This window comes from Nesoenas mayeri (genome assembly GCF_963082525.1).
Source record: "Nesoenas mayeri genome assembly, chromosome: 10".
Taxonomy (NCBI): Eukaryota; Metazoa; Chordata; class Aves; order Columbiformes; family Columbidae; genus Nesoenas; species Nesoenas mayeri.
The window spans coordinates 8,939,389-8,962,889 of record NC_137560.1 but is presented as its reverse complement, the minus strand read 5'-3'; the positions used below and the strand labels follow the sequence as shown (position 1 = coordinate 8,962,889).

At 45.0% G+C, this 23,501-nt stretch overlaps 1 protein-coding gene across 1 annotated transcript in view; it reads left to right on the top strand.

The window, feature by feature from the left end:
* Positions 1–23,501, top strand: part of CACNA2D2 (calcium voltage-gated channel auxiliary subunit alpha2delta 2) — a gene marked incomplete at both ends in the record, with an annotated part of 213,966 nt that overhangs the window by 8,752 nt on the left and 181,713 nt on the right. The window contains one exon of the mRNA XM_080350688.1: positions 14,170–14,251. Within this exon, the coding sequence (XP_080206814.1) occupies positions 14,170–14,251 (82 nt within the window). The remainder of the gene's footprint in view (positions 1–14,169; positions 14,252–23,501) is intronic.

Sequence of the window (23,501 nt, the reverse complement as noted above, 5' to 3'; positions counted from 1 at the left end):
TGCTAGGTTTAAAAGCTGAGAAATGCTAAAAAAATTGAGATACTGGGCCAAATTCACCCAAAATGTAATGATGCTGTGGGGTTATGCTGGGGACAACTTTCAGGCCTTTGTCTTTTAACTTGTAAATATTGTGGTGGCTGTGCTTGCTTCTGATGTGATTTTTATTGTGAGATGGAGAAAAGAAATGCATCTAACACATCTGCTATCTGCTCATGCTTTGGTCCCAGTTTCTAAATAACCCCATTTAGCACCTGCCCGCCTGTTTGACCCAGCAACAAAAACGTTGTGTTGGCATTTCTGACATCAATACCACCTTTTTACCCATCATCTTAAGACTCAATTGAACTCTTCTGTGTCACTTGCTCCTCTCTGTATTTGTTTGTTTTGTTCTAGTCTTTACTTCAGAGAAAAATCTAACCAGCTCTGTCTCATTCCACCTCCTGCTGGGGGCTGGGGCTCTCCTTCCTGAGAAGCGGCTCCTTCCACAGGTGAACCTTGTACCCCCAACTTCCCCCAGCCTCCCTGTGCTCCCAGACTTGAGGATGGAGCACCTGGGTACCAAAGGGCTCCCACAGCCGCATCTTGGCATGAGGTCTCACTTTGCTGTGTGGCTGCTGAGCTGGCTCGGACAATTTCCCCACCTTGAGCCCTGTCCTGACAGCCTGGCTGGTGCTGGCACGGTGTCACTGAGGCACAGTGCCACCCAGCCAGAGGTGAGGCTGCAGCCCCAGGCCGGGGCTCTGCGAGAAGCATCGCTGCTGGCAATGCTGCGGTGTGGGAATCTTCTTTTCCTGCTGTTCTTCTCTTGACACCACTCCAAGTGGAGCCTTTTGCTGAAAGCATTGCTGGTTTGTGCAGTTTATGAATGCGATTGTGTGTGCGGAAAGCTGCCTTTTTTATTTTATAAGGGCCACTTAATAAATGTCACTTATTTGGTGATTCTTAGGCGACTGAGCGCATGGCCATCCTCTCATCGGGAAGTGACTGCCAGAGCCCGTCCTGTTCTCCAGAGTCACAGCTGGCTGGTGGAAGACTAGGTTTGCCATTTGCCAGAAAAAAAGATGTAGTGTTTTCATGGTAGCTTGTGTAGTGCTCGACCATGATTCTTAGTTTAATCTGCTTATTGCTGTGTTTGAACCATTTCAGTTCCTATTAAATCCCACAACATAGCATGAGGGTTTTTGTATGTGAAGTATTTTCTAGAGAAAACAAAGCAGCTGCAGAAATGAAAAGTTTAGTAAATGGTACCTGTCCTTAAGAAGGAATATCGGAGAGATTGCGGTGTGGTGGTGGTGTGCTGAGAAGGGACCTGCTGAGGGTTGCGGGTGAGATGCTCCAGCTGTTGCATTACCCGAGGCCCATATTGGGGCCACAAGTAATGTGTATACCTGCAGTTTCTCTACTTAATAACGTATGTCCCTTGTTGGATGAAGGATTCATGTGCAAAGCCTGGTAGTTCAGGAGCTGGGTGGAATTTGTGGCGAGAATGCTGTTTCATCCCACACCTCAGTGGCCAACCTGCTGTACTCGAGGAACTGCAGTTCATTGAAATGTTCTGACGTTTATGACATGCACTGCACGAAAGTCTAGATCCTGTGAGCAGAGCAAGGACTATTCTAAGTATATAGTATTCTTTTGGTCTAATTTTCTACTTGAAGCTAACCTTGCTTCCCCATTCGGCTTGACTACAATATTTATTACAATGTCATTCCTTCTCATTTTTTTTTTTCTACTGCAATGACGTTCAGGTTTAATATTTATCTTCTAATAGTTTCTGAATAGCAGAGTGCTTGCATTACTGGCAGTGATGTATAGTTAATCCTGAGCATAGATAGCTGAGAAGAGTCCAGACAGACTTCAACCCTTGGTGACATGCTTGTGACTGAGGAAATTAGCTTGGAAATCACTGTTTGTTAAAATTGCTCCTGTGTTAATCTTGCTGTGATACCACAGCTTCTGGCAGTATGTGGGTTAGCAAGATGCTGGTGGCTGAGAATGAGGTCAGGTTCTCACTTTGGAAGAGTCTCAGCAAAGACCTTGTCTTACACCTTTGCTTTGAGGGGGTTTACACTGAGGAATTTGGCCCATTTTTCCATTGCCAGGCCTATCTTCCAGGTGTTCTCTTATCCCCGATTGATCTTCTGGCCTACTTTCTATCCACTACATGTTAAAAAGTGACCAACCTGTCAGTCTTGGCTAGCATCAGGAGCAAAGCTTGTGTGCCTCAGGCTTGTTCCCTGGGGAGACAAGTAATTCTTTCATTGTGCCCTTTGGATTGTCCCCCATCCCTCCCCATTGCCCTATTAGCATCTTGTGCTGCTCTCCGTCTTCTACTCCTTATAGTGATTTTATACATGCACTTTGTAATAGCACTTGCAGTTCCCTACTGCTCATTTTGCTGATGAAACTAAGGCTTCAGAGACTCCAATATGTCAGCGATGGAGCAGGAAATGCAACCCAGATCACGTAATTTCTCCTCTTCTGTTCCTCCAAATGAATCCAGGCTCTTTGTTTTGGGATGACTGTTTCTTCTGCTGCGTAGTAACAAGACATCAAATTCAACTGTAAGAACGGAGATGTGGCTGGGAGGATTTGGGCTCCGGGAACAGTATCTGTCCCTTTGGTGTTGGGGGAGTGGGAACTGTCCTTGTAGATGAAAAGCTTCCCTGAAGGACACTATTCTCTGGTAAATGCCTGGACATCAAAGCTTGGGCAGTGCTGTCCTCTGTAAAGTTAGGCAGAGGGTGAGAGGACTTGATGCTGAGTGCTCAGTGTGCTCAGCACTGGGCTTCTGCAAATTAAATGGGTGCCCTCTGCTGCATAAGCCCTACATTGGCTGCTTGTGCTGTGTAAATTACAGTCAGGCACCTTTCCCAATAAATGCTCTCTTTAAAATTGCATTTTTGTGCTGATGATGCACTCATTTAGAACTGGACCTTTTGTGCTCATTGCTCCCTTGTGGCAAGCACTCACCGGTGGGATCGGCTACTTGGAGAAGTGTAGGGCAGTAGCTCCTGACCATCCCTTGGACATTTATCTCCTCGGATGGTACCTGAGATGTCATCTGAACATTTCCCACTCCCTCTGGGTGTCTCAGAGAATTTCTAGAGGCCATTAAGCCGGGTAATTTACATGCTTCTTGAGCCTGTGCCTAGGGAAATATATTTCACAGGTAATTTCAAATCTCTTGGTGTGTGGAAGAAGTCATTATTCTAAATAGAAAGGGGCTCGTGGTGTCACGGGCCCCATCGAGGGGACCACATTAGAGACTGGGATTTTTCTCTCTTACAGAAAGGAGTCCCAGACATTATATTCATAGGGGTTTTGGATGTCAGATGGTTTTGATTTTGATGTTAATACTCGTTTAGAAAAGCTGAAGAGAGAATTATCCTGTAATCCTAGATTTCAGTTACATATAAGCATCTTGTGTGTGAGGGCTGGGAGGAGACCTGCTCCAGGGTATCTGTAGGTGTGTGAGTGCTTTGGTGTTCGAGTGCTGTCTTCCAAGGGCAAACATCAAATTTAGCATCAGGAGTTTTAAGTTCTAGTTCTGAATCTGCTCCTAAAAGTCTGTCTGGATTTGAGACTATGGCTTCACCAATGCAGCTCCATTCTCCTCTCCTGAAAAAACTGGAAAAAATTTCAGACATATTAGGAGAATTTGACAGTTCAATGTTGACCAGTCCCTTCAAAATGATGTTTGATGGGCTGTTGCACTATCTGTGCTTTAATTGTGATATTGCAATGGTGAGGACATGTGGACAGTACCTGTGGTCCTTGCACAGCAAAGTTGTGGGTGCACTGCTGGCTTATTAGCTTGAGGCATCTGTGCTCAGACTCCAGTAGAGTTTCTTGGTGACTCTTCACTTTTGAAAGGGAACATAGACGTTGCACAGTTGTGTTTTCTTGCAGCAAGGGGAACTCCCAAGGTGCTTGGCACAGCATCCTCGTTCTTAAAGGTGCTCCAGCACAGCATCCTCCTTCCACAGGGTCCTCCAGGACAGGAGGTACATCAGTTTTGGTGTGAAAAGCTTGCTGGGGAAACTGAGCCTGGTGGACCAATGTCCTGAGCATGTAGTGCAAATCCTATAGTACCTTCTGAGTGTTTCCAGTATGGTTCAGTCACCTCCACTTCAATAGGCTTCTGTCCTTTTCAAAGGAAAGGTGGTATGTATGTGCTTTTGTCCTGTGGAGAGAGCCATGTTTGTCCCGGCTGGATGGGGAGGAGGAGAGGGGAGGTGACCTGTGAAAGCTGATGGTTTCATCCATGTTGTTGTAGCGCTCAGTGATGCAGCAGCACTGGGACAAAACTGAACTGGGCTTCATGCCTCCACTATCCCTGCCTCGAAGAGTGTCTGAATGCCACCTTACGACAGGAGAGGTCTTGCGGACAGCTTTTAGATGTCTGTCACAAAGTAGTGAGGTAATGGCATAAAAGGCAGTAAACTATATATTTTTTTTTAACACTCTCCACCTCCACCCCTTTTTTCCTTTCATTGCTGAAAAGGAAGAGCTTCTGCAAATGAAGGCAACTGCATATGAAATAACAGGGTTCTGGGTGTTTGGCTGGTGAGAGATGTGATGAGTGAGCATTGCTAAGTGCTTTATAATAACAATGATTACAAAGCTCTCTTAGGAGCCAGGAATCTCTCAGGTAGGGGGATGGTGAGGAGAGGGGCTGTTTTAAGATGGAGGGTTTAACTGCATAGACGTCTAGTGACAGTGACACCCAGAAAGCCCTTGAGGAATGTTGCATAGATGTTGTTAGAGGCTACTCCAAAAACCCCAGGAGACTTGGATTAACATCTTTAGTGACAATGGATGCCCCTAAATAGCTCTTGTATTGTAGCAGGAGGTCTTTATGGCAGAGGTTAATGACATCTTGATAAGGAGAGAAGTTGTAGACACAAATTCAGCAGAAGTCTGAGGAATCAGTAGTCCCCTATCAGACTCCTTGATATGGCTTGTGTCTGAGTAATCAAATTAAACCTTGAGTGCCTCATCTGTTTCTGATCAGCTGAAATCTACAACATGAATGATGGATGCTGAAACCAGTCCTCAGGTGTCTGTGGCACTAAGGGTTACCCCGTGTGCCGTTTTCAGCTTGGCCATGTTTGTGTTTTGCTGCAACTCTTCATAGCAGCTTGACTCCTCCTGGCGGTGGGAGCACCATTGGGTGAACAAGAGCACACTGGGAAGCTCTTTCTTGTTGGGGACTCTAGTCAATCCTTTATTTCCTAGTTGCCACTATGACACATCTCTCCCTCACCCTTTAAACAGCACACTAGAGAAATGAGAGATTACTACAGTGTACGTATTCACAACTCCATCCAGCCATCATGACATGACACTGTTATTATGCTTTGCCCATATCTTGACCAGACTCTACAGGAATGACCCAAGCAAGGGGAACGGTTTTGCTTTGTCCGGTGTCTTATTATTTACATAGCCAGGAGGTCGTTGTTGTGAACATCTGAAGTCTTGTAGGAGCCTACATCAGTTTGGACAGTCCTGCTGTTGCTCAGTGATGATACAGTAGCACAGGGCAACTCATAGCATCTAATCACAAAGCTGTTTGCATATGCTTAAGATGACAGTGTTCTGGTAGCACACAACAGAAACACTACCCAGACTGTCTTCTTCTAGCCAGCTAGCCTGGTGTACTCAAGTGACAGCTTCACTATTTCTCCAGGCTGTGGAAAAAAGCTCTCCCATATGAAACCAAAATTGCAGATTCTGCAAGGTGTGGCTGTTTTGTGTTCTGGGGTGGTTCAGCTTTCTATCTGGTGATGAGGATTTACTGGAATGAACAAGAAGATGCAACAACTACCCTACTTCTGTCTAGCTCTCAAGAGAGTCATGAATTATACACAGAATAAACAAATAACCTGATATGTCTGTCATTATATCATAAAGGACTTTAATAATTCATGCAGCTTGCAAAATCCTTACTAAGACCTACCCTCCATAACCTTATCTTTGCTATGGGGGATGGGATCTCTTCAGCTTCCATTCAGATTGCATCTGTAAAACAGAAGGAGTCCGTGAGGAAGAAGGTTTTATCATAAAACTTCATCTGTATAATGGGCTGCAAAGTGACGTGCGAGAGTTATCAGCCGTTGGGGTCTCAAGGGATGCTGACAATGACAAGTGGTGGGTGAAATTTATGCAGGTAGTGTGCTTCATAAAACTGACACCTATTCACTTATTTATTAATTCATTGTGCTTAGAGTCCAGATTTGTGGCAGGCTTTGAGATCAGGAGCCCAGTTCTGATCTTCTGCGGTGAGAGTGCAAATGTGGTAGAACCCACGGGCTGCTTTTGCTCCTGATGCACATCAGCAAGTGTGCCATAGAAATCTAATTTCAAGATTAAAATAAGGGCATAACTTTCAGAAAAGCAAGGAGGCTAAGGCATTAGGTTAGCTTTGGCTCTGAACAAAACAGTTAGTTGTTTTGGGTAGCATGTTGCTGGTATTGCCAGTACAGCTGCTGTAATGGAGCCATTGACTTTGGCTTATTTTGCTGGTGTTACAGTCCTGAAGTTGTGTGCTGGTGCTTCTGCCACTGTCACACGGGAGGTCAAAGCACATGAGCCACACACTCAAGTTCCCATTTGCAGGACAATCCCTGTAGCAGCAGGAACGGTTGATCTGGATCTCCAGATGTAAATTCAGTAACTAATTTATTTCTGTTGTAAGGCACCAAAATTCAGTTTTCCTTATGCAGTTGGTAAGCGGCTTGATTAGACTCTCTGCATGCCGGAGGACTTCTTGATGAACTTTTTCTGTCTCCCAGTTGAAAACATCCAACCAGTGTACCATCTTGAGGTGCCCAGTTCAGTTACAGAAGTATGAGTTGGTGGCCATGTGCTGAGATCAGATTTACCCTTTAAGGCTGTGAGGATTAATTCTTGCACATTTTCTATGTATTCATGGATCCTCATATGGAGGTCCTGCCAAATAATACCCTTAATGTCCAAGTATCCATTGCAAGATGGCTGTGTCATTGAATGATGGCCTGCAGATGAACTCTGGGCTGATAATGATGGGAGGAACTTGGTGACGGGGTTCATGGATGGAAGGGTATTTTGGGAAAGCACTCCCCTCTGCCTTATGGTCTGCAGGAGATCTTTTCTGTGATGGCTTTGCCACTTGTTCTTTTCATTGCTGTGCCAATGAGAGATGCATACGTGTGTTTGGTCAGAATGCAGGGGGGAACTGCGCAGCACTGCTGGGCAAATGTACCAGCTAAAACACTCAGTGACTTCTCCTTCCTCTTTCTTTTGGCAAGTCATCCACCAACAGATTGCAGTTTTCCTCAAATCTACTCTTAGGCTTTAAATTATTCACTGAATTGTCCTCTGGCTTCCAGCTCCTTTGCATATCAAATACTCCAAATCAGCTTTTTGTAAAGTTTGAAATTCAGGATATTTTGATTGGACACATAGCTCTCAAAGAAGAGTTATTGTGGCTTTAGTCATACTGGGAGGGTATTTCAAGTGGGGTCCTGCAGGGATATGCCCTGGACCTATTTTTATTTGATAGTTTTATTAATAACTTAGGCAATAGAATGGGAAATTTGCTTATAAAATTTGCAAGCGACACTGAGCTAGGAGGGGTTGGATGCAGTTTGGAAGGCATTATCAGAATTCAAAGTGATCTGGAAAAATTGAATGGTGAGCTGGATATCAGCAAAATGAAATTCAGTGAAAACAAATGCAAAGTGCTGCACTTAAGAGGGAGAAATCACATGTACAAATACAGAATAAAGAATATATGCCTGGGCAGCAATGTGGCAGAAAAGATCTTTAGCATTATCATGGATCACAAACTTAGGAGTCGATGAAGTGCTGTCATAGCAGAAGGGCATGGTTATTCTGCAGTGTATAGTAGTTTCTTGGACAAGACTAGAGAGGTGATGTTTTCTTCCTCATACAGCACTGGGTTTGACTTCTGTTGGAGTACTTGGTCTCTCTTTTTGGCATGAGCCTTTGGAGATGTAGGTAAACTATAGAGAATCTAGATCACGGCAACAAAAAGGATGAAGTGTTTAGAAAACACTTGACAAGAGGTAAAGCTGGAAAAAACTGCATTTGGAGTAGAAAAATAACCTTGAAGGACGAAGGATCCAACAGAAAAATGATCTTCCAGTTCTTAGGAGCCTATCACAAGAATTTTTCAGTGTCTGCTGTAGGTGGGATAAGTGGGAAGAGGGAAGTGAGATTTAGGGTGGATAAGAAGGGAACTTTTTCACCACATGGTGAAAAATGGAACCAGAAAAAGGTCCTGTGGGGATCCTGAGTTCACCTTCAGCTGAAGATTCAAAGAACAGATTAGACAATACTTCATGCAGAAGTTTCAGATGTTTAGATGACACAGTGCACTTAATGGTGGAAGAGGAATTCCTGGAGCCCCTGCCATCCCCCATGTCTGTGACTGACTGAACACCTACTGCGTATTTGGTTTCTAGGTGGAGTTAGACCTTAAATCATTAATGCTTCTGTTTTCCAATAGAGATATGGTATTTAAGGAATAGTTTTCCTATTGCCCTAAATGTCATTGACAAGTTTGTGGTTACTGTTGGTTTTCCCACAGGTACCTACAAGAATATTTGTACTCGAGAACTGTTTATGGAACACAATCTTTCTATGTAATTGTCAGACTATTTTCCCCAACTTTTTGCCCAGCTCTATCAGGCTGGCAAAACTCCCCAGTCATCCTTTTTATTGTATTGTAGTACTTGTTGTGGCATCAAACTGGGATGAGGGTTTGAACAACACTTGCACTTTTACGCTTTTTTTCCTTTTTTTTTTTTCAAGACATACCCTGCTGTAGACAAAAGATAGGAGAGGGAAAGAGGTGCAGAAAGTTAGTGTTTGGAATGAGGAGAACAAAGTAATTTGGTGACAGAACTGAATGTAGAACACACTCTCCCACTTTCTTTCCCCTTCGTGTTTCTTAAAGAGCTTCCTTGGGATATAGTTTCAATATTCATTTGTCCCTTCCTTCCCTACTATGGTAATGTCGAAGATGCTTTCTTATTATAGGGGAGACCAGATGGTAGAGGTGAATAATGTCTTGATAAATATTAAGAAAAGACTAGTCCTGCAGGCAAATTTTCCCCACCTCTCCTGTATATAAACACCTGTGTGCATACTGAAATTAAAAAGGAGTCATAAAATGGCAGTGTGGGAGGCTTGATAATGTCTGAAAGCATGGTCAGTAAGTTATTTGGTTATTTTGAAGGAAACAGGTGCTCACTGGAAGTTGTATCTTTAGGAGAAGAAAATAGGCAACTTGTTTTTCCTTGATGGGTAAGTATTGGCTCATATGGGGTTTTACAGCCTAGGTATGTAAGAAATTAAGAAAAGTCAGAAGGGACATGAGCATCCACATACACACATGCACGTGTGCACACTGACACGCTCTATTATAGTTAAAGGATTAAGCATCTTGAAGGAATAAGCCAATTATAAGAAGTTCCTGCACAGCAAAAATTAGACAACACAGTAATTAATAACCTTATTAAATAGCAATATTTGGGTGGTGAACCAAAGCGTATGAATCAGAGTGAAGCATTCTTGGCTGAACACACTGCGTGAAGTGTAGACACTTGTACAGAACACTTTCTGTGTAGAACCCAATAAGCTTTGCGACAGTAGATCTGCTTAGCAAGTAGGTTTTTCCTCTTGTCTTTTCATGTTTGTGTGAAACTTCCTCTTAGTTTTTGGGCCAGGAAGGTAGCAAGAGGAAAGGACTGAGTCTCCTATTATTATTTTTTCATATCTTCGCTTGCAGCCAAACAAGCACTAAAAAAAGTGTCCTCAAGCAGCAAACTAATTTTATTTTGTCTTACTTCTCCTTTCTCTGTGCTTTTGTGAGAAGCTGCTTGCAATGAGGCTTATGTGCATTAGTAGTTTGTGTAAGTGCCTTCCCCACCCCAGGCTAGACGTGCAGAGGTGACTGCAGCCCGGGAAGGGTCTGTCGCATATACCCGGAGCCACTGAGGGGCAGAGGGACCTTGGGCTGAGCGGCAGTGGCACCTCTGCATGGTGCTGGCCACAGGCTTGTCTGCAAATGTTTTAAGCTTCTGTGCAGAAGACCAGACCTCCAGGCTGCTGTCTGTTGTGTGCACCAGTGTGGGAAGACGTGGACCAAGAACAGCCCATCTCCTGTCTTTCCAGGCAATCCCGTTTTCTTCAGAAGGCACGCAGCCGGGGCAGTGGGGTACCCCCACAAACCGGTGTAGACAGAAGTCCCAGCAGCTGCTTGGGTCACCCGAAGCATGAAATGTGCCCTTGCACTAAGGAAGGGTTGCTGGGAGCAGGGGCAGGGCACAGGACCCGCTGAGCAGGAGTGGGGCTTTGCCTTCCTGGCCCTGACTGCAATGGCAGTGACTTGTCTCCTGATGTGCTGCTCATCACAGTAAATATTTTTGAAGCTCTGCTGCTGTTTTTAAGCCTATTTTATCTCATCTTTAGGAAAAATCAAATATGCAAATTCTGAAATCAATTAGCATTTTTGTAGTTTTCTTTGGAGAGGCAGTGATAAATGGTGTTGTGTTTTCAAAAATCATTTATGTCCCTTGTTAAATGTTGGATGGGAGGCTGTAAAATATACAGGGGAAGGATACAAAACTTTTTTTTTTAAATTTCGATGCAAGAGCTTTTTAGTATATAACATGAATGTGTGATCAGGCTTGTGCAGACAGTAGTGTAGAGATGTAGGTTGGCAGAGTCTTGTGAAGACTCCCCAGCAGAGCCAGCTGAGGTGATGGTGGGTCACTGGGGTGTGCTGTGCATGTCACTGCTAAAGAGGGGACAGGGGATGACAGGGCTGCCTTGCCTGTGGTTTCTGTAGGCACTTGGTAAAGTGTGATCCCAAATACTTGAGCTCAAAGTTTTTCTCCTTGCACGCATTAATTCACATCAGTGGACACTGAAGTGGTGGTTGGTTTAAGGAGGAGACCGCGCACGTGGCTCATAAAGGGGCCCTGGTGCCGTTCTGTGAGCAGCAAGACATCCATGCTTGTGGCTTCCCAGGCTGTGCATCAGCTGTTTTCTTTATGCTTTATTTGTAAATGCCATTTCGCAAGAGCGGTAGGGCACTCCAGGCTGCATGTTTTGAGGAGTTATTGCTCCTCAAGCCCTGTAACGCCACCTGAGGCGTGCAGTAATGGCCCAGGAATGCAGTGACTGTCATGTCTTATTGCTTACGGCTTCCATACGAGACACGCTTCAGAGAGAAATCTCTATGTTCATAATGGGCTATCAGTTTCTTTACCCTCTTCATCCTTGCTACGGTCATCTTACATAAAATTTGAAGTGCAGTGGCCGTGGGAGAGAAAAGAGGCAGGAGGCCAACTGAGACCAGAATAATAATGTTTGTTTTGTTTGTTTGTGGCTTTGTTTGTTTGTTTTTTAAATAGTGGCTTTCAACCCAGCATATGGCAAGTGAGATGAAACCTCCAAATTCCAGGATACGGCTCACTCTGAAGACCTCTGGTCATGGACATTAGCAGGGTTAGAGGAACACAGTAATGGGTCAGGTACACACAAGGGCTTTTGCCGATGGTGTGGGTAAGGGGTGTGCTGGTTGGAAAAACGAATTTTTACTACTACGGGCAAAAGCTCTAATATAGCCATCCTACACCAAAAAAAAAAAGAAGCTGCTGTACTGTTATGTTTTTTAATCTAGAAACTTGGTGTCAGCTGTGCAGAAATCCCTTCCCTCCTGTTTTAATTGTGTAATACCTTGTGGTTGTTGTTGTTTTAATGGCAATATCTAAAGTATGTACTGCAAGGCTTAGCTGGACTTTCTGTGAAACTGCTGGTCTGTAAGGTTAAGAGCCAGATATCATAAGGCTCTTAAAGGGAATTGCAGTCTGTCTTGTGAATGAAAAATCCAGCAGCTTTTCCCTAAAATAGTAGTATTTCTTGGGGTGGAGGCAGGGGGTGGAATAAGTTTAATTTTTTTTTAAACAAATTTGCTGACTAAATTTAAATTAATTTTAAATCCCAGTGCAACTGAGCATTCAGTGTCTTTTTTGCATATACCAACAGAATAATACTGATGCCTCTGTCTTCCTCTATAACTGATCCTCTCTGAAGGCTTGGCCATACTTGACATTTATGCAGATATGAGGAGCCATTGATGGATACAGCTCAAGATTGACAGTGATTTTTCCCTTGCTGTGGGGGTGTGGGTGTTCCTGGAGGGAGCTGACACGGTTGGGTGTCACTGATCTTGCACAGAGCTGGAAGTGAAGGGAAGGTGTCAGCTCCATAAGTCCTCAGTGGTATTTCTTGGACCTGTGGCTGAATATGGGCATATAATTGATTATTTTTGATGCACTGGACAAGCTGGTGGGGGGAATCAGTTTTAGTGTTTCAAGGCATTTTTAAAATGAGTAACTTGTTTAAAAAATAATCTTTGGTGAATATATTTAAGATGATTTATGGGTAGCTTTGGACACCCTGAATAAACCTTTGATAGCAAATAAAATGTTTGACTGACAAAGCAAAACGAAAAAAAAGTGCAACCTATACCCATACTTGGCTCAGTTTATGGCCTGTTATCTTTACACTGGCGTTCCTATGGAAGGCTTTGCTTTCCCTCCTTTGGCAGAAAGGTGGGTTTGCAGATGTCGTCACCCATCTCCAGCCAGGTACCCATGGCAGAAAACACAGTGTTACCTCTGCAGGAATGTGGGAAATAGCGTAAGTTATGATGTGAAAGATTTGGCGTGCTCAGCTGAAACTTGTTTTCATCCATAGCCTCGTATGTTATTAACTGGCATGAATTTTGCCTGTGTGAGTAACGCACGTCTGTCAACCAGTCCCTCCCTCTGTCGCCCTTCATCCCCCACCCCTTACAGATGATGCTTCAGCTCGTCTCAGGCATCTTTCTGCTGTAATATTTCTGCCCAGCTTTTGGGCCATGCTGTATAATTCAGAATCTGCCGTGGCCTTGCTTCTTAGCAGGTTTTCTTTGTTCCTTGATCTCTAGCAGAGCCTCTACCATGGTTTTGCATGTGGCAGGGAGCGAGCATGAGCTGCCTGGGGAAGGTCTCTTTGCATGAGGAATTAAATCACTTTGGGAACTTAAGATGAGTGCTAAACCCCTGAGCTGCTCTGCTCCCACCACCGTTACTTTGCCATGATGCTGGCTTAACCTTCTGCTCCTTGTGCTCCTTCCCTCTGTTCTCCGGTGGGGCGCTGGGGGGTGAATGTTGCTGCAGAAAAAGCACCCACAGCAGCATCAAGTGGTGTAGAGGCTTTTCCAGGTCATGTGGGAGATTTGACATTTGCGTGGCCAGTGGCTGGAGTCAGGAAATCTCATTAAAAGGAGGAGAGTTATCAAGTTCTGTGGATTTAGAAGAGGGGTTTTTGTTGTTGTTGTTTTAATTTGATGTTATTGCTGTAAGCTGAAATTTGCGTGGTTGCTTAAATAGGAGGGTGCTGGAAGGGCCGGCAGCCAGCTCCCTTGCACTACAGGGGTGAGGATGAAGGAGATGCCATTGGCATCTCCTTGCCCTTTCTGTTGCTCCCAGAGGTGGCTCTGCCCATGGTGGGCCTGGCAGAATTGGTACCCAGCTCAGGCTGGGCTTAGCTGAATGTGCAGAGCGGCTGGGCCCGTGGGCACGGGATGTCCTGTGCTTGGCTCCTGGCTCTGCCCAGGTCCCTCCTGCAGTGACAACCCATAGTTGCAGCAGGATGGGCACCTCTGGTCCTGCCACGGCTCTGCTCTCTGCCACGGAACTCCACTGAAGCAGTAAGCTGTTTCCTGTACACTGCAGCACTTCGACCTTGTTAATCACTCTGTGCTTAAATAACTATTTACTGCAACTGTTTATTTAAGAAGGAAAAAGAAAAAAGCATGTCTTGCAATTTTTGTTGTACCTTTTTTCCCCACTTTTCTCTTTGTGGCACCTCGTGCTTAAATTTTGAAGTCTTGAAGTGTATGATCTGCCCTAGCTGTAATTCCCAAAGCCACATGTTCTCGGTATTCTGCAGGCACCCAGTGCTGTAGAAAGAGAGCAGTTACCTTGGCTGAGGGCACCGATTTCCTCCCTCTCCCTTCAATCGCTTTGCTTATCTGCACAGTGTCAGGGCTCTGACTCTTTCTTTCTCTCCCTTTCTCTTTCTCTTTCTCTCCGTATCTTGCAGTATGCAGTACTGGGCCAGGAGGCTGGAGCAGGAGATTGATGGAGTGATGAGGATATTTGGTGGAGTCCAGCAGCTCCGAGGGGTAAGCTGTCTGTCTTTTACCTGTGCTGCCTTCCATGTGGCCATGAATGTTCTCATCTGCAGAAATCACCTGTATGAACGCTCCAATAAGTCACCTTCTCAACTCCCTCCATGTGCAGGGTCATGGCTGGCTGTGCTTCTGGTTGTTGGTCAGTGTGATGTGTTTATCGAGTGTGTGGGAGTGTGTTTTGTATCTGTCTGTCTCTCGGGCTGCATGTCACTGCTATCTGAGCATGTACCTGTGGTTTTCTTTCTGTATGACACACTAAATGCATCTTAAATCCAACTAACCTTTCCTCCAGGGACTGAAGGTAGTTTAATTTGTGTTGTAATTTTAAACTTCTGTTGACAAAGCAGGAAATGTTCAAAGGATAATTTCACTAGCTGTTGGAAGCTCTGTGTTTTTAAATATACATTGCAGGTGGAACTATAATTCTTGTTTGGCTTCTGTTTGCGAGTGCCACAAACCAAAACCCTGATGCTGGCACCTGCCTCCTGCTCCCTGGCTGCGCACCAGGGCCCAGGTACAGCAGGCTGTGGTCGCCAGACCTCCTCTTCTCCTGCAGCGAGGCTCTGGGTCAGCTTAGGGCAGAATTGCTTCGTTGTGATTTATCAGGTTTGTGGATCAAAGGGTCTTTAAGACCCTCTCTATTTCCCCTTCCCAATACTGTTGTAATGACCAGTTGTTTTGAAATTAAATAATTTGAAATTAGGATTATGGTGTTAATCTAGAGAAAATGGGCTTCTCTAGCATGAAAAATTTGCTGCCCCAGGAAAAAAAAAAACATTGGGTGTATTTGTTTTCTTGTGGTAGTGGCATGTTTTTCTCTAATACCAATGATATATGGGTCTCTTACTGTCTCTGTTACACTAGCTATGCTGGCTTCAACAGAACAGTTCATGTTTTATACTGTGGTTGTAACCCATTATCTAAACACAGAAGTGGCACTGTTTTCTTCTAAATGCATTTCAAAATGAGTTTCACTGAAGGCTTGCAAAACTCTTCATAGTTCACCCATTCATTTGCTTTCATATATAGAGCTCTAGAATGGTGTATTTGGGCTTTGCTTGTGTTCCTTTCAGCTGAAACTCAATTGGGTTGGTAAAACCTTCATGTGTAGCGTGGAAAACATATACACCACTTTGGTTTTAACTTTTTTTTTTTTAATTGTATCTGTGTGTTTGTGCAATGCAGTTATGCGTGTTGGCGGGACCTTAGAACTGGAGTCAGCGATGCAAGTTTTCCAGGCAATACATGGGCACAACAGCCAGCACGCTCTTTAGCAGAGCACATTAAAAAACAAAAGAGAGAGAGAGACTGCTGCTACACATTGTACATGTCCTCTCTTACAATTTATTCTTATTAGCTTTGATTTTGCTCCTTTGCATGTTAAATAGGTATATCATGTAATTTTTTTAATGCTATAATTAAATACAAATTAGACCTCCAATTTGCCAGCACTTGACTTCTATTGGCCAGTCAGTCAATTACAGGTAAGAGAGCTTCCCACTTTCCCACTTTTTCTGTTTAATTCTTTTGATAGAACAGAGTGCATCACTTTAATGGATTAATATCAGATAAACTGGCTGCAGAGGAACTGAAGGGTTTTTCTGAAATCTGTTTTGGAACCTTCTTGTGAAGGACATGAGCTGTGCATGATTATTGTATCTGGTGAACGCATAAACTACCTAAAGCCAAGATATGAGCTACTGAAAATTCCAACATATAGCTACTAAAACACCAGAAAGGACTAGCAGATGCTGTCTGTGGATCCTCAGGTGGGAACTTGGGATGTGAAGTTCAAGTTTGATTCATAACTGCAACATTAAGTGAATGACACTTCACTCACTTGTGTGAGCTAGTATAGGTTCACTGGTGTGAAATGGCCCAGAGTGCTTCATCCTGCACTCACAGCAAGTCCTTTTACCCACCAGTTGCACACAGGTCCATCTGGGTTGCTGAGTAGAGATGTCTAATGTCATAAAGTCGTACTGTACCCACGATGAGGCATCAATTAAAGAAACAAATCCATATTTCACTGCGACCACAGTGAGAACTTGGAGGGGGGGGTAGCTAATTATTTATGGTGAGGCTTGGTCCATGATTCTCTTCTTGTAACAGGCACTACCTGGGCATGAGTTGGACTTTGTCGCTCACCTCGCTCCACCGTCATGCTGGTTTGCAACCAGGATGCGGGACCTGGTGCCCAGTCCCAGCCCACAGAGCTGGTGTGTCCTGACAGCGCGTGAGCAGGCGCAGGGGAGAAGAGGCAGCTGAGGAGCAGTGGGAGCTGAAACATTTGTGTAGCTGGAAGTGAATCCCACCCTGGGATTGCTCAGAAAGGTTTATTGTTAAGCAGGAATAGGTGCACGTAGGGCAGGAAGGATCAAGAAAAACAGGGCAAGTAGAGCCTGATTTTTACCAAAAGTTGCTGATGTTCTTTGGAGGTGTTCCAGCATCACTGAAGACAAAACTGGCCCTCCTGAACTTGGTGGTTTCTGCCTTGGAGGTGGTGGGTCCCACTGCCAGCTCCTTTGGGTCTGTGAAGCTTGTAAGCACTGGAGGTGGTGCTGTACTGGAAATGGATCTTCCCTTTCCAGTTTAGGGCTGTCTGTTGTAGTGACAGACCAGTAAATTATGATAAAAATATCCTCCTCTGAGGTTTGTCAGGTTTACTTACTAATATTTTTTTTTTTGGGTTGCTGTGAAAGGATGTGGACCTGTGCTTTGGTTATTGACTGAAATCGTATAACTGTTGTGGCATATGAGGCATGAAATTTATTGTCAGAAATATGGTGTCCAGGAGCATAATGGTGCTGAATATTTTATCCTTCTGGAGTGCTGCCCACCCAAGAATGATTGATTTATTTTAACTCTTCAGTCATTTCCTAGGATTGGGGTACTAAATGTCAAATGCCCCTGCTTCCCTCCTCTCCTGTGGGCTGGACAGGCAGTCACCTCATACACTTCCCATGGGAAGATTACCCAAGCTCACACCCTTCAGATGCTGCTTTGCTCAAGCGGAGCGTTCTTCTGTAGCAATTACAGAGGAGGGTGAGAAGCTCTGAGATGCAAAGGGCTGTGAGGTACCACCTCATTTCTCTCCTGAAGTCCAGAACCTTGAAAACTGAGGTGTAAATGTGCCCCTTGGTCAGATCAGCTGTGGTGGGGCTACCCGTGTGTCTGAACACAGTGGGTTGAGGACTGCAGCCTTGCGAAGTTGATTCTCTGCCCAGTGAAGTCAGTGTTCAGCCCTCAGGGTGCCTGTGGTGCAGCATCGTACTGGCTGCCCGCTTGCTCCAGGCATGACTCAAATCCCAGCGCTCGGAGATTAGGGCATGTTGCTTTTCCTCACTGTCCTCGTCTCCCTCGTGGCTCACCAGAGATAATTGAGAGCACAAATCATCGCTAATTTAACTCTGACTGGCACAATGATATGTGGAACTCTAAAATGCTAGTTGAATAGGTTGAAATTCTTCAAATAATTATTTCTAGAACAATGGATATTGCACTAAGAATCCAAGTCCTTGACTTCTTCTAGTGACTTTCTTTGTGGTTACAGTGGATTCTTCATCACTTTGCAGGACAAGAAAATGCTTGCTTTTGAGATTTCCTGCTACACTGCACTAAATTTCTGGTTTTTTCCAGTTGTTTCCAATGTTTTGGCAGAAGTAACAGTTGTTGACTTCAGCCAAAAGTGGACGAATTTGTTGTGTTTCCAGCCTAGATGGTTTGTTCATATCACAAAACCTGCTCCAGTGTAGACTCTGTGGCTGAGAGCGACTTCCCGTGCTGGTGTAGCCCTGTCCCAACCTACCTTGTCCTGCCATGCCGGCGCTGGCAGCAGGACTCATGGCGGCAGAGCTGTGTGTGCCACTGGGTTTTGTGCCTCGCCAAGCAGCTCCCCTGGGTGGTGTGTTAAACCCTCCTGGCTGGAGAGCAAGGCTGAGGTTGCAAGTGTCCTCTGCCTTGTTGTCTAGCTTGTGTTTGATCCTGTGTCTCCTGAGGTGAGCAGCTAGCTGGTCAGACCATCTCCTCCTCCTCTTCTAGTACCTTTTGTCTTTGTCTGCCTGTTTATGGTCTTGTTTCTTTGCTGACAATGACCAAGGAAACCAAAGCCTTCAGAACGAGATGGGGGAAAAAATTAAGCAGTGTAGGTGCTGAGCCCCCTTTTCTGCACTGTCTTTCTGCTCTTTTCTCAGGCTGTTTTTCCTGAGAACTGCTTCAGCAGCAGGGATGGGCACTTGTCTAGAAGACATTACAAGCAGTGATGCAGTCTTGCCCTGTTTGGTGGACAGGCTTCAGCAGGAGCAGGGGGAGTGACAGAGCTGGACCCGAGCTGCTCTGCACTCTTCTCCGTGGTCTGGATGAACAGAGCTTCAAGTCTGTCAAGCTGGTTTTGCTCCCTCCTCTCCTTTCCTCTGGGCTATTGAGAGAAGTCAAGAGATAGTGTCTGGATCTGCCTCACCAGCATGTGACTGGAAGGTATAAATTCTGCTGGCCTTGAGGAAACACCCAGCCCATAAAGGTCCAGATGGCCCCAGGCTGGGGTGTGGGGAGCAGCCAGCTGGTGGTGCTGGGTGGTCAGCAAGCCCCTGCGAGAGCTGTGCCTGGTCCACAGCTATGGGACTGCACAGGAGGGAGGATCAGCCCAGGGGGAGGGAGCCTTTTGGCAGCCTGCACAGCCTGCTGCGCACAAGGCTGTGTGGCAGAGCAGAAGTGGCTGGACTTGGTCCTTGTAATCAACATCTTGTTTTACTTCAGTGGATTTTTCATTTCTCCATCTTATTTTTGCTTGTTAACTTCTGCTGTTTTCTCAGCTTTGTTTTGCCAGTTTGGCATCTCTGCCTGGCAGAAGTGCTGCTGTTCATTCATCTGGTCTTTTGTGAAAGCAAAGGACAAATCCTGCTGGCCAGGGTTTGCGGCAGAGTGACCACGGTCTGTGCAGGTGTCCCCACCTTTGTTTGCCTCTCCAATACATCACCTTTTCTTTTCAAAGCATGGCCATCGTTGATGTGAGGCAACCAGAGGTGAGGAACTGTGGTTGAGCTGTGCAAAAACAAGAACTTGCATTAAAGAAAAATAGTATATTAGCAGAGTTTTGGCTTGGATCTGAAGAGATGAAGTGGCATCCACTGCGTATATGACTGCGCTCACTGGCACTCCTCCTGTGATGGGGCCTTTGCAGTACTGAGTATTTCACGTGGCTGTGTGTGTGCATCCCTTACGAGAGTGCTGGTACAGAGCTGGAGAGTCTCTTTAATGCCAGCACTAGGAGGTAGGACATGCTCTTATCAAAGCAGCTGCCAAGGTTTGCTGTTCAACTTTTTTGATCTTGGGTAACTACTGGCATAATAGTAACATAGCCTGTATCTTCCAAGTTGCTGTGGTATTACATGATGTTTAATTTGCTCTTTTGTTTTCTCTGAGTATAGAAACACCTGCGTATTCAGTAGGGCTGCAGAATTTGGAAAGCGTTATGGGATTTTAAATGAATGATGCTAGAGAATCAGAGCTCCACCCTTCCTGCACAGTACTATGCACGCAGTGTCTGAGAAGCCTGTCCTCTTGCAAAGGGCTCTGTCAGATGGACCAGTCATTTACAGAAGGACAGCGATGTGGTCCTTAGACATAGCAGAGCTGGCAATAAGAAGCTGATCTTTTGATATTAATCCAGTACTATAAGCTACCGTCTGGACTTCAAAACACTATAGCAAAGTGCATCTGCCGTCTTCTGAAGAGTCAGCCCCAGCCTCTGGAGTGGAAGATGAGCGATGCCTGGTGACTGCGCTCAACAGAGGCAAGAGGAGTTTGAGCCCAAAGCCTGGACAGCACACACAGCCAGCTGCTTCTGCTACAGCAGCGCTGAATGTGCCTTCTTCCAAATGCTGCGAGGGAGAAAGGACCTAATGGAGTTTTCCAACAGCTAGTACCCGTCTGGAGGCTGACCGAGAGTGTGGACTCTGTACCCCACTGGGATGATGCCTGGCTCCATGCCCCTGGTTTCTTAGCTCATGCATTATCTGATCCTTGCAATTCCTCCCCCTCTCCTGCCAGCGTGCACACAGCTTGCTTCCGCACGCCATCGCTCTGCCCTCCCCTGCTCCTCATGTTTGATAAGAGGAAGTGTGCGATGCCAGATAAACACATTCCTGTTCCAAACTGCTTGGGTTTATTTTAATCTGCCTGGGCCGTTCAGCAGCCTCAGCACTCTGCTCAGCACCGAGTGCAAAGCCAACAATATATTATCAAGGAGGAGCATTTAAATGTCCTCAGCCTTGCAGCAGCTTGGTTGGAGACAGGAGGTCCTCTGCCACTCTTTGCTTGGGCCAGTGTCTGCCAGTGTTAGACCCTTACACCCATCGTCTCACTTCTCACTCTTTCTTGCTACTAGAACCATATTGTATCTGTACTGGGAGATGTCAGAGAAACATATGCTCCAGCTTTCCGTACATTTGCATAATTAGAGTAATGTGTATGAATAATTTATAGCTGTATGTGGCTGCTCAGTGTGTGACGTTAGCACCCCTCGCTAAATCCTTTCCAGTGGGTGGTGCAGATCCTGCACCAGAGCCATTGTGCCGCTGCAGTGTGCAGCCTGTCTGCAGATGCGGGAGCTGAGCTTTGAGAGATTGCGGTGCACACATATATATGTGTGTATATATATATTTATCTGTGTGTACATGTATATTTTTAATGAAGAAAGATGGGCTTTCACAGTTGTAGGGGAAGAGCAGGCTAGAAGTCTCAGAGGCTGAAATGCCTTAGATTCTTAGTCTCAAAACTTGCTCTGTTTATGCAGAAGCTGTGAATTAATATGTTCTGCAATGTTTGGAAACTGAGGCAAGGATTTTTCCAATAGGACTCAGGTGTGACTGGTTTGCTAGTTTGTGTGCCATGTTTATAGGGTTCTTTGAAATGACTTTTTCAGATCATAAAACTTAGCAGCTTGCAGGCGGGAGGGATGAACTTGGCCGTACTGTGTCATAGAGCCTGATCTCAATCAGGCAGTCAATAAACACTAGTAAAATATTGTCTATGCACCAGCTCACTGTTTACCAGCTCTTTGGTGTGTGAGTTCTCATGCTGAAAATCCCAATGTTCCAGGCAGGTTTTCTAAAGGAGTGGCCAAATTCTGGTATTTATGTTCCAGTTAATTTCATCTTAAACTATATTTGGTTCTTTCCAAATGTTTGAGAGCCTTGGCTGGAAAGCACTATGTAAACTGGAATGGAGTGCAGGCGTGCATGCTCACTAGCTCATTAGTGTTATCCCCTGGGAAACTGAGGCAGGTGGTAACAAACGTGTGGTGCAGCCAGGGCTGTCCTGTATCGTGTGCCTATCCAGCCTGTTCTCAGAGGGGTGTGTGTTTAGAAGGGTCAGAGCCATAGTAATAGTCCTTCAAGCCCTTGCTTTGAACCTTTTCACTTTACAGAATTACTTTGTATAGATAATACACTTGCAGCTAGGTGGTGAGTTGACAGAGTCAGAGGCAATTGCTGTTGAGTTTTATGGAGTCATTTCTGATTTGTATTCCTGTAAGTGACAAGCTAAATGAGCCCAGCATTCCGCAGACTGATGTTCAGGTGCAGGCATCTGAGCGCGCTGCTCTGCACTTCATGTCCAAGAACATAGCTGCGGTACCAAACCAGTCAAAAACCATCTTTGTAAGATCCTCATGAATATTCAGTGAAACTCTTACAATTGATGGTGTTACCATTACACAGCCATGTGATCTCATGGGAATGATGAGTCCTTGGTTGATGTTTCTGGAAACCTCCCTCAGCCAGGTTGTCCTGCCCCTGACCAAAGGAGCCTGTGGGTCCCCACGTCCGTTCCAGGCTCAATCATTCCCTTCAAACTGCATTTAAAACCAAAGCAAGGCAAAATCCAAACCAATCCTGCCAGAATGCGGGATGAATAACTAGGTGGAGATCGTTAGAGTTTGCCTCCTTAAAAAATACATAGATTATTCTTTAATGGAAAGTTAATTGTTTTATTATTCTCTCCAGATGGTTCTTTTCCTTTATATTCACAGGGGAATTGATATAGCTTGGGATTCAGTCTCCTGTGAGCAGAGCTAATAACCAAAAATGCAATGCTATTGCTGATCAGGATACAAACCAATAAAAAGGTATATACGTATTCCATCATAGTTTCAGGTTTAAAATTTTATTTATAGGCTGTAAGTGCCCCCTCAACTTGAAATGCTGCAGGCTGTGGAGTTTGCATTTATCTTCCTGGTAGGTTTGTCAAGCAAATACTTGGTATCGGATGCTGCCGAATCCTGGATTTCCTGTGGCTGATCAGTCGCTTCCAAATCGTGGACTGTGGAGAAGCCTGCAACTGTCAGTGCTGAAATATGCAGCTGTACTCAAGGGTTTAAAGAAGGAAGCTGTTCTTAGATACTCTGGGTTATTGTACAGAGGATGCAATAAGATGTGTCGCATCTCCTTTGTTCCATATGTAGAAATGCAGGAGGGCTTGGGAAGGTGGGGAGAATGCAGAGGAGGGGACTTCTCAAGGGCACAGTTGTGGTTTTTATGCTGTAGTGTGGCTTCAACCTGGTGGATTGCAGCTGCGAGCTTGCATGTTAAGTGAGTGTATTTATTGCTTCTCATTACAACAGATCACCTTTGACATACGATGTGAATAACTTGAATGGGCCCCTGATTTCAAACACCCAGCCGTGCTCACCTGTTGGTCTGCAGTGATTCAGCTGGCTTTATGGGTATTTATTTCCTTTTAATTATTTAGAGTTAAAATATTATTGTAAGGGAGGGAGAGTGGAGCCTGATATTAAATCAGCTTTGCCTTTCTCATTGAAGTCCAGGTGATGTGCTGATATTGGTGAGCTTTGCTTGAAGACTGAGGACCTGTGCTATGATTAAAGCTGTGCTTTGCTGTTGCTTCATGGAAAGAGACCGCTCTGCTTTCGGGAGGAATGGTCTCTCAGGAGACTCCAGGGTTTGGTAACCTTCAGGGTTCTGTAGCTTTCCAACAGTTGTATCTTTTGCAGCCAACTCTGATGCTGCATACAATGAGCTTGCAAAAAACCCCCACTCTTGTGTCTTAGGGATAAGCCAGCCCCTCTCATAGTTTGTGAGGTTGTGTCCAAAGCAGGGGGAGTGGAGGGAGAGAGGAAGATGAACAGGCTAAGGAGGAGATGTAGCAAGAAGGTGATGTTAATGGTTATGGATTCTCCTCTCCTGTTGCTTTCAGGCAGATCAGTGCCAACTGACATAATTGG